Source organism: Centropristis striata, chromosome 11 (genome assembly GCF_030273125.1).
Source record: "Centropristis striata isolate RG_2023a ecotype Rhode Island chromosome 11, C.striata_1.0, whole genome shotgun sequence".
In the NCBI taxonomy this organism is placed as follows: domain Eukaryota; kingdom Metazoa; phylum Chordata; class Actinopteri; order Perciformes; family Serranidae; genus Centropristis; species Centropristis striata.
Window position 1 is genome coordinate 2,980,291 of NC_081527.1, and position 13,077 is coordinate 2,993,367.

The 13,077-nt window shown below is 35.7% G+C and overlaps 1 protein-coding gene across 1 annotated transcript; it reads right to left on the reverse strand.

Annotated features, from left to right (window-relative positions):
• Nucleotides 1–279: 279 nt before the first annotated feature.
• LOC131980928 (immunoglobulin lambda-1 light chain-like) lies at nucleotides 280–12,405 on the reverse strand. Its single transcript, XM_059345231.1, has 7 exons — nucleotides 12,143–12,405; nucleotides 11,745–12,050; nucleotides 3,826–3,873; nucleotides 2,933–2,940; nucleotides 952–1,255; nucleotides 745–819; nucleotides 280–428 (listed from the first exon to the last, which is right to left on the reverse strand). Exons 1-7 carry the CDS (start codon nucleotides 12,183–12,185, stop codon nucleotides 280–282), a joined length of 933 nt encoding a protein of 310 aa, XP_059201214.1. The 5' UTR covers nucleotides 12,186–12,405.
• Nucleotides 12,406–13,077: the final 672 nt, after the last annotated feature.

Consider the following 13,077-nt stretch of genomic DNA (forward strand, 5'->3'; position numbering starts at 1 on the left):
AACATGTCTACAAGAAGCTAATGATTGAGAATAAATCTCTATTATTATACAGGTCACAATTCAAAGTGGAAATAAACTAAAATATCAAAATAACACCAGACAAAATGTACACTTAACTGCATATATATACGTGAATATATGTATTTATATTTTAGGATGACTGTATCTTCCTTTTGCATAACAACCACAACACGTCATCATTGATATTTGTGAATACTGATCAGCGTGATGAATGAGATGAATTGATGAGATTTGATGGTGAGAAAAGGCATAAAACAGTCAGTCAGCATGTGTGCAGTTGGTGGACGGTCCCTTGTTTCTGAGGATCATCAGCAGAGAGAGTCCACAGCAGAACACCAGACTCTTCACTATCAGCACTGTGTACAGCAGGCAGAGCAGCTTCACCCTGCACTGAGACTGGAAGGACCCTGACACACACACACACACACACACACACACACACACACACAGAGTCACACAGTGTGTAAATGTCATCAGAACATCATCAGATTTTCATCAGTATAACTTGGACTTTTCCAGACGGGACAAGCAGCTTTACATGAAGACAGGGGTCGGCTACACTTTGAATGAAAGCTCAAAGGTCCTTATTGAAGACAACAATTCAGGGCCTCAGCCAGCTTTTGAGCTATACGGAGCCAGGACAGAGACTTTAAATGTTGGCATTGAAAAGCAAAGTGAAAAAGGAAAGATTGTGATTGAAGGAGAGGCAGCAGGTGATCTTACAGTCAGCTTGCTCCAGAGCCGGCAGGTCTGCTGGCTCTCTCTCTGGAGGACAGGAGGCTGCTGGAGCTGGAACCTCTGAAACAGAAAAGGAGTGAAATGTTTGGAGTTGCAGTGAGAAATGTCAGTCCTCTGCTCCTCTGCTCTCTTTGACAGCGTCTCCACATGAAGCTGAATCACTGCTGAACACAGTCAGCGAGCCTTCATTACCTTGTTCTGTTGGGGCCTCCACTTGGCCCCCCTCGTGCTGGACGTAGCAGCGGTATTTATACGTGCTGCTCTCTTGCTGACGGAGCAGCAAGATGGCGGCAGTGCGTCCCGACTCTCTGAGCTCCAGCTGCTCTCCCTCAGCAGGGGGCAGCTCCTCCAGAGGACCGTTCTCCTTTCGTCTTTTCCAGGAGAAGCGGACCAGAGGAGGAAACATGGCTGAGGCCAGACACAGCAGGGAGCTCTTCCCCTCCAGGTGGGCTCTGGGTGCTGCTGGGTACACGCTCACCACGGGCTTCACTACCTGCTCACCTGAAGTTTGACAGCAGCAACAAGCAGCACAGACACACATTGACACAGTCAACAGCAGCTTACAGCACTGCACTGCATTCAGTGTGATCCTGGAAACTACATGGACTCTGATCACTAAACTACTCATCAATACAGCACAAAGTTCACTACATATACTGTATTCACCTTCATATGAAACACACTCAGCATCTAATGTCAGCATGGATTATATGGGGACACAAGATCACATCTTTCATTTCACATTATTTATCATTCATTTTTCTTACCTATAGAAATGAATTTCATATAATGATGACTTGTACCTTCAAACAATGGAAATGTCTTTTTATATATGACACATTTTAAATAAAGCACATATTTACCTTCATGTCAAATATTATTTTCATGTTAGGGAACACAATATATTGAATGTTGACGCTCCAGTCCAGTGTCTAGTTATTGAGAGGCGAGGCTCCCAGTTACTGCTTTTTGTTAGTGTCCTTGAAGGAGCCACAGGTTGGCGGCTTTGCTTTAACTCTGTGTTCATTCACTCACATTAACATTACTGATGTTACTGACTGACACACTCCACATTTGGACTGATTTCTTTACTTTATCACAATAAATCTCCTTTAATTTATCATCATTCTTTGTGTCCATTCCCATTTTTGTCATGGCCCAGGAGTCGGGTTATGACTAAATGGGGGCTCGTTTGGGATATTAACCACATATTTACCACAATAAACCTTTTACAATTTATATAGGAACAAATCAAGACATAAATCACTTCATGACTTTTTTCATTGCAATTTTAACTTCCTGCAAAAGTGTTTGATTCTGTCAAATGTGAATAAAAATGTCCACTTAATAAAATAAATAAAGTAAATATGATATTACAACATCATAATAATAGAATATTAAGTCTGAATTATGTGTAAAACATAATAAAACATACTTTTACATCAAATTTCAAAATCACTTTGTCCGTATTTCCATTTCAACATTAAATATATTTTCTTTGTCCAGTTTTCAATTTAATATATTTCAGAAAGGATCTGAAAATTATCTCATTCTGTTTTATTTTCAACTTAGAAAATGTCCAAATTTGTCAGTGTCAGGTTTGAAATATATTTAAATATAATATAATATATTATAATAACATAATATCATATAATGTAATACAGCATAATGTAATATAAAATACTATAATATAATATAATATAATAAAAAGACTTGTGAAAGTGTAAAACAGTTTTTCTTTATCATTTTCTACACATAAGATTATAACTTACACATTTAATTAAATGCAATTGTCATTTTAATTATCTCAATAATTTTGTATTTATAAACTATGAGTTCTTACCATTCCTATCTGTTATATCTTTTACTATGTTTGGCACAAACTGTTTTCTTGCCATTTTAACTTCCTGCAACAATGTTTGATTCTGTCAAATGTGAATAAAAACTGCCACATAATACAATATAATCCAAAATTAAATAAAATATATAATATAACAAAATATATTTTGATGTAATATAATATTTTATATGTTAATATGTAATATAATGCAATATATTATAATAAAATATACAATGAAATATAATATAATATGAGCAGGTTGGGGCAGATTACTCTGAAATGGATTAAGCTGCTGAACAGAAATTTCACGGCAGTTTTTGTCATCACAGTAACTTGATCCACTGGATTACAAAAATATGTAATCAGATTACTTTTTAATTGGACTTTATAATATAAAACTTAACTTTGATACCCAAATAAAATTTAATTTCTGCATCTTCCAAATTGAATAAAAACACTATTGAACATGAAAAAAGGACCCTGAGTTAATCAAAAATTAAATGACCATATAAATATTATATGAAAGAATTTAACATGAGCTCATATAATATAATACAGCAACTAAATTTCTGTTAAAATCATTTACACGTTTTCCGCTGTATACTTTACTCTTTATGCTAAATAAACACATCAAACTATTAATAAATAATACTATATAAAAAGTAAAACAACACATAATATTGATCTATACGTCCCTAAAGGTTTTATAGGTTATTATATATAATCTATAATTATTTTGTGTTCTGACACAAACAGAAAAGTGTGTGCCTTTAGATATCATCCTGTATCACATATAGAAATCACTCATTAGTCTCCATACGTTCTATTTAATTGACATTTCATATTCAGTATGATAAATATATCTTTAGGACATGTTTATCATCATATAAAACACAATTGTAGTGATAGTTATAGTATGTTGTTTAATAAAAACAAGAGGCGCTGCTGAATTACTGAGAGGATCAAATACTGTATATTTGTAACATTTCCAATATCAAACTTTTTCTATATGAATCAGTTTCATCTCCTGCAGAAATAAAGAATAACTTGAGTTGTGCCGTGAGATTTAAACATCTTTTCAGGAATTATAAAGCTTTTTTTATGTAACAATAGCTGCATGGCTGCAAGAATTCTCTACTAATAATGAAAAAAGTCACAAGCAGCAGAAACTCATTAAAACACATTTTCAATAAAACAACTGAAGGAAAAAGAAAGTTTATTCTTACCTACAAACAGTTTAGTTCCAGAGCCAAAGATCCATTTGTTCCGTCCGCCTGGCACAGTGAGAAAGACTCATACAAAAACCTGTCTGCTGCTGAATGTGTCAGCTGAGGTGAACCAGTCCACATTATGAAGCAGTATCATATTTCAGCTCCATGATGTGTTTCTCTAATGTTCATATTAACATGACTGTCTCTTCTTTTATGTCCTTTTTAGACACATTAGCAGAGTGTCTCCGTGGATCGTTGGTTCAGACGTTCATGTTCCTCAGAGGATGAACCCTACTGACTTTGGTCAGTTTTTATCAAACGCCATCATCAGCTCACGTCTTTAAATTGTCCATTACTTTGATTTATGACGTGTGTGCGTCCAATGACAGGACGCTGGGCCACACAGCCAGTGTGTGTTGCTCTGTAGTCTTGTTTTGATTTGAAGGAGAAAGAGTTGTGATCCTCCTACTTTTTAAATCAGGTCAACACATGAGACCAGAGTTACCAACTTATCACCGCAATAAAACACTTTGGACTTCTACGACGCCGTCACTACACCCATAGAGGCTCCCGTCCCATCTCTCTGGACCGACTACAGCTGCTGCACTTCCTCATTCTGTCACCACAACAACTCACCACGTCATCAGGAGAACCACCACGTGAATGCCTTCAACCTTCGCCCAGTACCCACTTCCTCCATGCAAACTTCAAAACAAAAGCCTCTGAAAAAAGCCCTGTTCAACACAAGATCCCTCAACAATAAAAGCCTCATCTTAAATGAATTCATCACTGACAAACAACTAGACTTCCTCTGTCTGACTGAAACCTGGCAAAAACCCATGGAATATTTCACACTAAACCAAACCTTCCCTGCTGGATATTCATACATGGACATCCCTCGCTCTAAGGGCCGAGGAGGAGGAAAACACCACCAAGACCTGCACCATCTTTTGAACATCTGGCATTTAAACTCCCCGCTCCAAAACCTCATCATTGCTATTATCTGCCGTCCACCCAAACCCAACCCAACCTTTCTGTCAGATTTTTAGAATTCTTCACACAACTGTCTTCAGTCTCCCCATCTGTCCTCCTCCTAGGAGACTTTAACATCCACACTGACTCTCCTGACTGTAACAGCACAACAGACTTTTTTCTTTTAGATTAGATTAGATTGAACTTTATTGTCACTGAACAAAGTAACAGCTACTTGGACAACAAAATGCAAAATATAGGCCACCAACAGTAATGCCAATAAATTAGAATAGGAGTATGAGTTGTTACTGTTTTGCTCGCCACTATTCACTATATATCAATTTATTGTTGTTGTTTTCTCACCTGGTTCTTCCTGCGTGCTCTCCCTTTCCCTTTCTCCTTCTCTATCTTTCTCTCTTTCCCTTGGCAGAGACAATCATACACAAATATATTGTAGCAGACCATTTCCTACATAAGTAATTTGATACAACATACAGATAGCTGGTTTATATTATCTGTTACTTTAGCTTAACACGCTTCAGAAGAAGAAAAAACAAGACAGAGATCATTATGGACTGTCCCTAGTCTCTCACCTGAATCTGTCTATTTTCTTTTAAAGAACTGTCGTATGTCCATTGGTCACTGGCAGACCACACACACACACACACACACAGAGAGAGATAGAGAGACCGGACAGTAAAAGCTTGTTAAATTAAATAATCTGTGCTAACTCAAAAAATGTAAAAAGTTAATACACCACATATTTTCTGAGTCATTAGTACAAATTTGTAATTTTAAGTTAACAGTACTTGACCGCTTTCATTTATTTTAGTCACTGTACTCAAATAGTTTGACAGTAAACTTGATGACGTCACGTCACGTGCGCGCGTCCTTCTTCTCCAAGCCTGTCGGAAAGTCCGCCATTACCGCTACTCACGTCGTCAAGAAAAGCCGAGAACGAAGCAACTTTCTCAGCAGGACTCGCTAACAGTGAACGCCGTGCTGACCGCCCTCACCGCCCTGACCTCCGTTATTTTCATATTCGCTTTGGGAGCACTAATTTGCTAAGTTAAGAGTTGTTTAAGCGCCATATTTTAACGGTGTGCATTCGGGCTGTCTGCAGTTATTTGTATCTGTCCGTTAAATGTGATTTGGCTAGCTTAATTTGTAAATGCCTCACTTAACTGTTAGCTAATTTACATGTAAAGAGGGATTAGAAAGTGGACTTGTGGGATTTTTATGTCAAAGTGGAAATTTTGTCTTGTGTAGAAAGTTGTCTGGTAAATTTCATAAAGTTGATTTTACCACACAATGTCGACTGGAACTGCATGTTTCATCGGCATGCATGTCCGTGCATGTCTCGGCTTAACGGTTACTGAATGTTAATGTTTTGTATGGAGGGTTTAACTTTAAAGTTAAGGTCACATCAGTTTCAATTTCACGTTTTACCGGACCATTTCTGTTTTTTGTAACGCACGTAAACTGGCTTGTAATCAGTGTGGAAAAATAATCGCAGTCCAGCGGTCAAGTGTTCCCAGTCTTTGCATGGTTAAGGTCATTCCGACTGTCAAACAGAAATAAGATTTTATTGAAAACAAATAATAATAAATAAAAAATAGATAATATCTCTCTTCTTAACCTGAGAGTGTAGCAATACCCTTTTATGTCTTGTTTTAGAGATATAAGAACTGTTTACATTTTCCATTTGTCACAATATCTATAGATTAGCAAGAACTTAAGTCTGAGTAAAGTGAAATATGTTCATAAACCTGTTTTAATAAGTTTGGGATTAAGACATTTCACACTGTGTGAGGTTAATACATTAATCAATGTAATACTTCAAAGATATTGTACATAATGCTTTTGTTGAAAGTGTATTATCTTGCTTAAAATGTCATTCTTTTTTCTCTGAAGGCTGAAGCAACAGGCCGACATACAGAGTCTTCAACCTGGTATGTTATTGGCAAACATTAAGCTTTTTTCGATGTTTGTTTTGCATAGTTGCTGAAATGTAAATTAATGCACCACAATCAAATTAATGTAAAACCTGTTTCACAAGTGTTTTCAATTGGTGAGAATATTGTTTTCAATTGATGAGAATATTGTTTAATTTTACCATGGCTTGGCCTACGGCGCAAAGAGGTCATAAATGATGACCTACCTGTTGGAGAGATCCTGGAACGCTGGCCTGCTCTTCAAATAGAGTCACAGGTAAACAATATTTTTTTAAGTAAATCTATCTAGGCACATGTATTCAATTTCATTCTTCAGACTGACTTTGTCAGTGATAAGCTGAAAATATCCATTCAGGTTTGCAGTGAATACCATTGAGTGTGATTTGGTAGTGTAGTGGTATGGATGTTTTCCCCCAAACTTGAAACAGTTCAAGGTCAATGTTTGGCAGTACTGGGCAGTATTCAGGAATGCTTTGTTGCTGTTTATATCTCCTTACAGGGCCACATATACATTACAATCTGACTTAAACATTCATGTACTTTGTACAGGTCTGTGCCGAGTTTCACAGGATTGCAAACATCAACCTGAAGAACCAGTTCTATGCTGAGTTGGACCGACATGCCCCCCGTCTTCAGAGCTTGTTCAGAAAGAGAGCTGCACGCACAGGGAAAGTAGCTGACACTCTGGGTCAGCTCTTTGATGCTTATGACCACCAGGTCAATTGCTTAAGATTGTTGGTGCTTAAAAGTTGTACTATGTCGGTGTATGTGTTTGTGTAGATATATGATAATTCATATCTGTTTAGTTACTGTTATTCTGTTTTGTTCTTACACGCAAGGAACAAGTTGATGTTCACATCAAACGGGCTGCTGTCCTTCGTGCCCTCCCAGCTTATCTTCATGAAGATGACTCTACATTTCTGAAGTTTTGGGATGTAAGTACAATTAAGCATTTGCTCTGCAACAATACAATACAATTACTGGTATTTATTTTTATTTTGTTACATTGTTTAAGTTGCTGCAATGCAGGAAGAAAAAAAATAATTAAAAAATGAAATAAAAAAAAACATATATTTGCTTATGTTTCAACCTATATCACTAGATATGGACCTGGTCTGTGAGAATTTTTTCAGCAAATGTTTCTTCTCTTCTGCTGACCAGATTGCATTCAGGTTCTTGTTGCAGCCAATAAGTAATTCCATACGTAGTATAGATAATGTAAGGTATACAATGGATGCAAATCATAAAAAAAAAGGCATATACAACATATAGCATCTTTAATATTTTGCAAAGTGCTGAGTAAATTCCAACTATATTTAATTCATTTCAAGTGCTGAGCATGATTTATTCCTTTGGATGCCTTTGAAATGCAGCTCTTTAGCTTAAAAAATAACAATAAATGTGTAAGTCTGAATTTTTCATTCCATTTAAAAAAATTTAGAATCTCTATTTATTACTATTTTTTTCTTGCAACAATGACAATGGAAAATATTTAGTCAATTGAAGATCACATTTTTTGTTTATAACATGGTAAAATGAACAAATTTCAGGCTGGGAGACAAAACATTCTGTTCTACATTTTACATAAATAATTTTATATAAATCTGTTCCACGTTTTATATTGACTGTGACCTGCGACTGACCTGAGAAACCATTTGCATTTATGTATTGTGATTATTGTTTTGGATGGTTCTATCTGACTGTTTTCTGTCTTCATTACTGATGAATTGCCTGCAAACAGCTTTGGGAGATAGCTCAGGTTATCTCACATAACAGTTCTCTGTTGTTGTCTTCAGATGGCGAAGTCTGATGAACCAATCACTGAAGATCTACCAGTAGGGATCCTGTTGATCAGTGCAGATTCAACAGATGCAACATTCTTCTGCCCAGAGAAGACTGCAATTGTACTTGAGGGTAACATAGTTATGGAATTTTCCAAAATGGCTGAGGCATTTGTCACACTTTTTGCACTTTTTTATGCCTTGCATCTAAGTTACCCAAACGGCATGTCAAACACGTTTGACTTCATCCAGAAAGTACTTATGGGCCTGGATGATGGGAAGTTGAGGCCTCGGGTGCTGACCCTTAAAAATGACTTGCTGATTGTGGAGGGATCCTAATATGTAAACAAAGTTCACAACATTGCTCAGGCCCGGTTTTAGTCGTGTTATTGAATGTACTATGTACATTTAGGTTGTAACATTTGTACACAAAGTTTTATGGAAATGTCTAAAAGTGTCTGAATAATGTGTAATGTGTGACAGAGGATTTCATTCATATTGTCACAAAGTGATTGTTTTTTGGGTTTTTTAAAGGCAGTTTTTTAAGTTTTGGAAGATGTAATGGATACATTTTGGATGCCAAAGTTGGATAACGTTTATGGAAGTGTTTAAAGTATTGAAGTAATTAGGGTTCAGCAAAATATTAAGAGTTGAGCATGGAAAATAAAAAGGTTTTTTTTTCCATATAAAACACATAAAAAAACAGGTCATAGGACAAACATTGTTTTGAGGTTCTGGACTGTGTTTTAAATAATGCTTGCATTTTTAATGTTACCGTTTGGCAGCTGTTTTTGATAAGTCCTTATGTAACAAAGTGATTAGGAGTCCTCAAGTCTTCTTGCAAGGCCCTTGTACTATTTTTGGAATGTATTCCTCCATTTGCGACACTGTTTAATTGTGGTTACTCAATAAATTTGGTCTGGCATTTCAAATGTTATATATTTTTTTCTATTCAAAACATATGTATTTGGGGCTTTTTAGTTAAAGCTACTTAAAACATTTTTTGAAACTGATTACATAAAATGTTTCAAGGTAAACTAACTTGCAGTTTTGCTTTTAAATTAAGTAATGTTTTTAATTATATAGGAGTTTTTGTGCATTGTTAATTTAACTTAAAACAGTTAAGTACATATTAAGTGAATCATTTCTTACAGACAACTTACATTTTTTATGTTAAAGGTAATAAAAATATTTAAGGAAGCCATACTTAATTCTATTCTTACTGTGAAAACAAAATACCAAGTAAAAAGTACTTAAACAAGAATGTTTGTCTAACTTAAAAAATTTAGTTAGTGCCACTTAAAATAATTTAGTTAAAGCTACTTAATTTAAAATGTCATTATAACACACAAAGTTGAGTAAGTGAAACTAGAAAATTTCGATGTAATCAGTTTCACCAATTTTTTTGAGTTATATGAACTTGTCGGGTTTTACAGTGTAGGAGTTATCTTTCACACATCTCATACCTTTGTGTTATAAATAGCCTATGTATATAGACCTACTGTGTGTGTGTGTGTGTGTGTGTGTGTGTGTAGTATATACTACTACGTCTGCATGAATGTAATGTGATTATTATTGTTGCAAAGTCTGGTTCAGGTTAAATCCTCTGTAAAACATGAATAAATACATCAAAGAAAAACATTTAACTATTTTTTATTGTCTACTTTGACAGTAAGACACAACTGAAAAATATCAAATATAAACTAGGAATAAATAACAATTCATTTAAAAAGCCACAGTGAGTGTTTTCACACATACTGGTATTATACAGTGATTATGTCGTTTGTTTTCACTCTGGTCCAAATGCCCTGACAGGGAGTCATGTTTCCATGACGACGGACCAGAAAAAGACGCGCGTGACGTCAAATTATGTCTCTAAAGTAACGATAAACTTTAACAACAGAGACACAAGTACGCACTTCACAGGTACACAGTTAATTTGTGGCACTGCTCCTTTTGTTTAATAAACGGACCGCTCCAGTTTGACTGTAGCTGCGCTAATGGCGCTAACGAAGCTAACCGGGCTAACTAACTGTAAAACGGTGCCTGGACTCCAGTACTCTCCGATATGGTATCTGAATGTGAACAACTCCAGGTAAAAGGAAAGAAGTATGAGACAGAGCTGGAGCAACTTACTTAGTTGATTCCCAACACGACAACTAAAGGATTCTCACTCTGCGTGTGTCGCTGGATGCCGGTCGGCCAGCGGAGCGGTGCAGAGGGAGCGGCTGAGAGGAGGATGATACCATTTGCTAAGCGGGGGTGTTTTCATTTTCATCCTTAACATTTAAACCACAAACTACAGAGTTTGTTTTGGACATCATTTAAGTTTGTCAAAGACGAACAAAAATTTTAGAATAACAACATTTCTTACTCCAAGTTTTAGGAGTGAAGAGCCCATTATTATTATTATTATTATTATTATTATTATTATTATTATTATTATTATTATTATTATTATTATTATTAATAATAATAATAATAATATTATTATTAACCTCTTTTTAAATCAGGTCAACACATGAGACCAGAGTTACTGTTCACACAAACAAACAGTGAACAACTCAAACTACACTTTAGGACAAATATTGTAAACACTCAAATATTTCTGTTGACCTGAAGGTCAAAAATATGAAGCCAGAATGAACCTTATTGCTTGAAAAGGTTTGTTGCCAAGTGAAATCTAAAAGTGATCTCAGTGTTTGGATGTATGTATACAGGCTTTGACATTAATATCATTATTCTTCAGACTTTATTCCTGCAGCAGGTCAAAGCAGAGGATTTTAATCTTTATCAAAATGCTGAAGCTTGTTTTTGTTTCATCATGTTTTTAATGACAAACTGCTTTTCAAACAAGACTTCTTTATGTTTTTTACTCAGTTTATTTGTAATATTCATTTGACTCTTTTCTCTTTCACTTCTTTTATCTTTGTGTCTCTGTGCTGCTAGTTTGTCCTCACTGTGTGGAACAACAATAAACCTGCTGGAATATCTGATAAAAATATGAATAAATATCATATCAAATAAATCCTGACAGCAGTAAAGAAAATAAATCCCTCAGTTCAGTGTGTTTGTGACTATGGCTGAGATGGAGGTGAAATATGTGAACCTGGGCTGTGGTTTACTGCTCTCTTCCTGTCACAGACACTGTTTGACATCTGTTCATCTGGAGGTTTTTGTACAGGCTGCAGGGATATTTTATCACTGTGGGGAACACGCTTCTCACAGCAGCAGTAGTAGGTGGCTGAATGATTTAGTTTAACGCTCTGGATCTGCAACTCACTGCCGTTCTGTTTATTCACAGCTGAGAAATCATCTTCCTGAGGATGATTGTAATCTCTACCTATGGTACCATCACTCCTGTCAAAATGCAGAATCAGTGTGAATGTTTCTGTGTCTCTCTTCTGGTACCATAATACATAATCGCTATTACACTGTCCAGTGCCTCGACAGCTGAAGGAGACTCTTTCACCAACTCTCCTGGTCCATGTTAAATCCTCCTGAAGCAGCTGTGTTGCCATGGCAGCCAGCGCTGTGTGGAGACAGACAGGTAGATGAAGGTGAGTGTGACAGTGTTTGTTAAAGGTGGAGTTTGTTGGCTCCTGATTGGCTGGAAACACTCACCTGAGCACAGACAGCACAGAGCAGCAGCTGGGAGGAAAAGCATTTTGTGCAGCGGTGTTTCCTCTGGTGAACCTGGGGAGAAGTGGCGCTCTGATGCAGCTGAGGCCAAACAAGGAGGAGCTGCGAGATCAGACGAGGGCCACGTGGTTTCTAACAGGTCCTCAGACCTCCCATCAGCCCCTGTGGTGGAGAGATAAGGCTGCTTCAAAGCACCTCACTTTCCTGTGTCTTCACACTAATATTAAACAGAGTCTTCAGCTGTTTTAAAGTCTCTGCATTAGCTGCCTGTTTGCTTCACAGTTGATTTTAAAGTCCTTTTGATTGTTTATAAAGCTCTTCATGTTTTATGTCCTATTTATTTCTCAGAGTTGCTTTTAGCGTATGAACCCTGTAGAACCCTCAGGTCTTCTGCTCGTGGCCTTTTAATGATCACATTTTTTAAATTATTTATTTATTTATTTATTTATTGTCTTTTATTGGTTTAGTCTGGCTTTTAATAGAGCTCCATTTATTTGTTTGCAGTCTAATTATTTACTGTATTTATTTTTTTAAATGTATTTTATTATTTCATATTTGTCATTTTTTTCGTATAGTTTTTAAATAGATTTTATTTATAATAAAAATAATAATGATGATAATAATAATATAATTGTTATTATAATTTTGATTATTTTTTATCATTTTTATTGTTGTTATTTATAATCATTATTTATATTTTTTGAATAACTATTTTCTATTTTTTTATTTTCATTTATTAATATTCATTTGTTGATCAAAATATCAATCTATTGAACTATTTATTATATTCTATTGTTTGAGCTCATCGATATAATTTGATCAATTAAATGAAAATAAGTCAAATAGCAGCTTATTTTATGATGAAATACTTTGTGAAATTTTTCTGCCAGTTTTCCCTTTAAACGTATTTCATTTCT

Bases quoted from the DNA above. Each gene is read 5' to 3' on its own strand.
- LOC131980928 (XM_059345231.1), bottom strand. From the start codon at position 12,185: ATGCTTTTCCTCCCAGCTGCTGCTCTGTGCTGTCTGTGCTCAG. The intron at 3,874-11,744 runs GTGAGAAGCGTG...TCACTGTGCCAG, and splicing joins AGCCACCTACTACTGCTGCT to GCGGACGGAACAAATGGATC. The intron at 429-744 runs GTAAGATCACCT...TGTGTGTGTCAG, and splicing joins GGCTCTGGAGCAAGCTGACT to GGTCCTTCCAGTCTCAGTGC.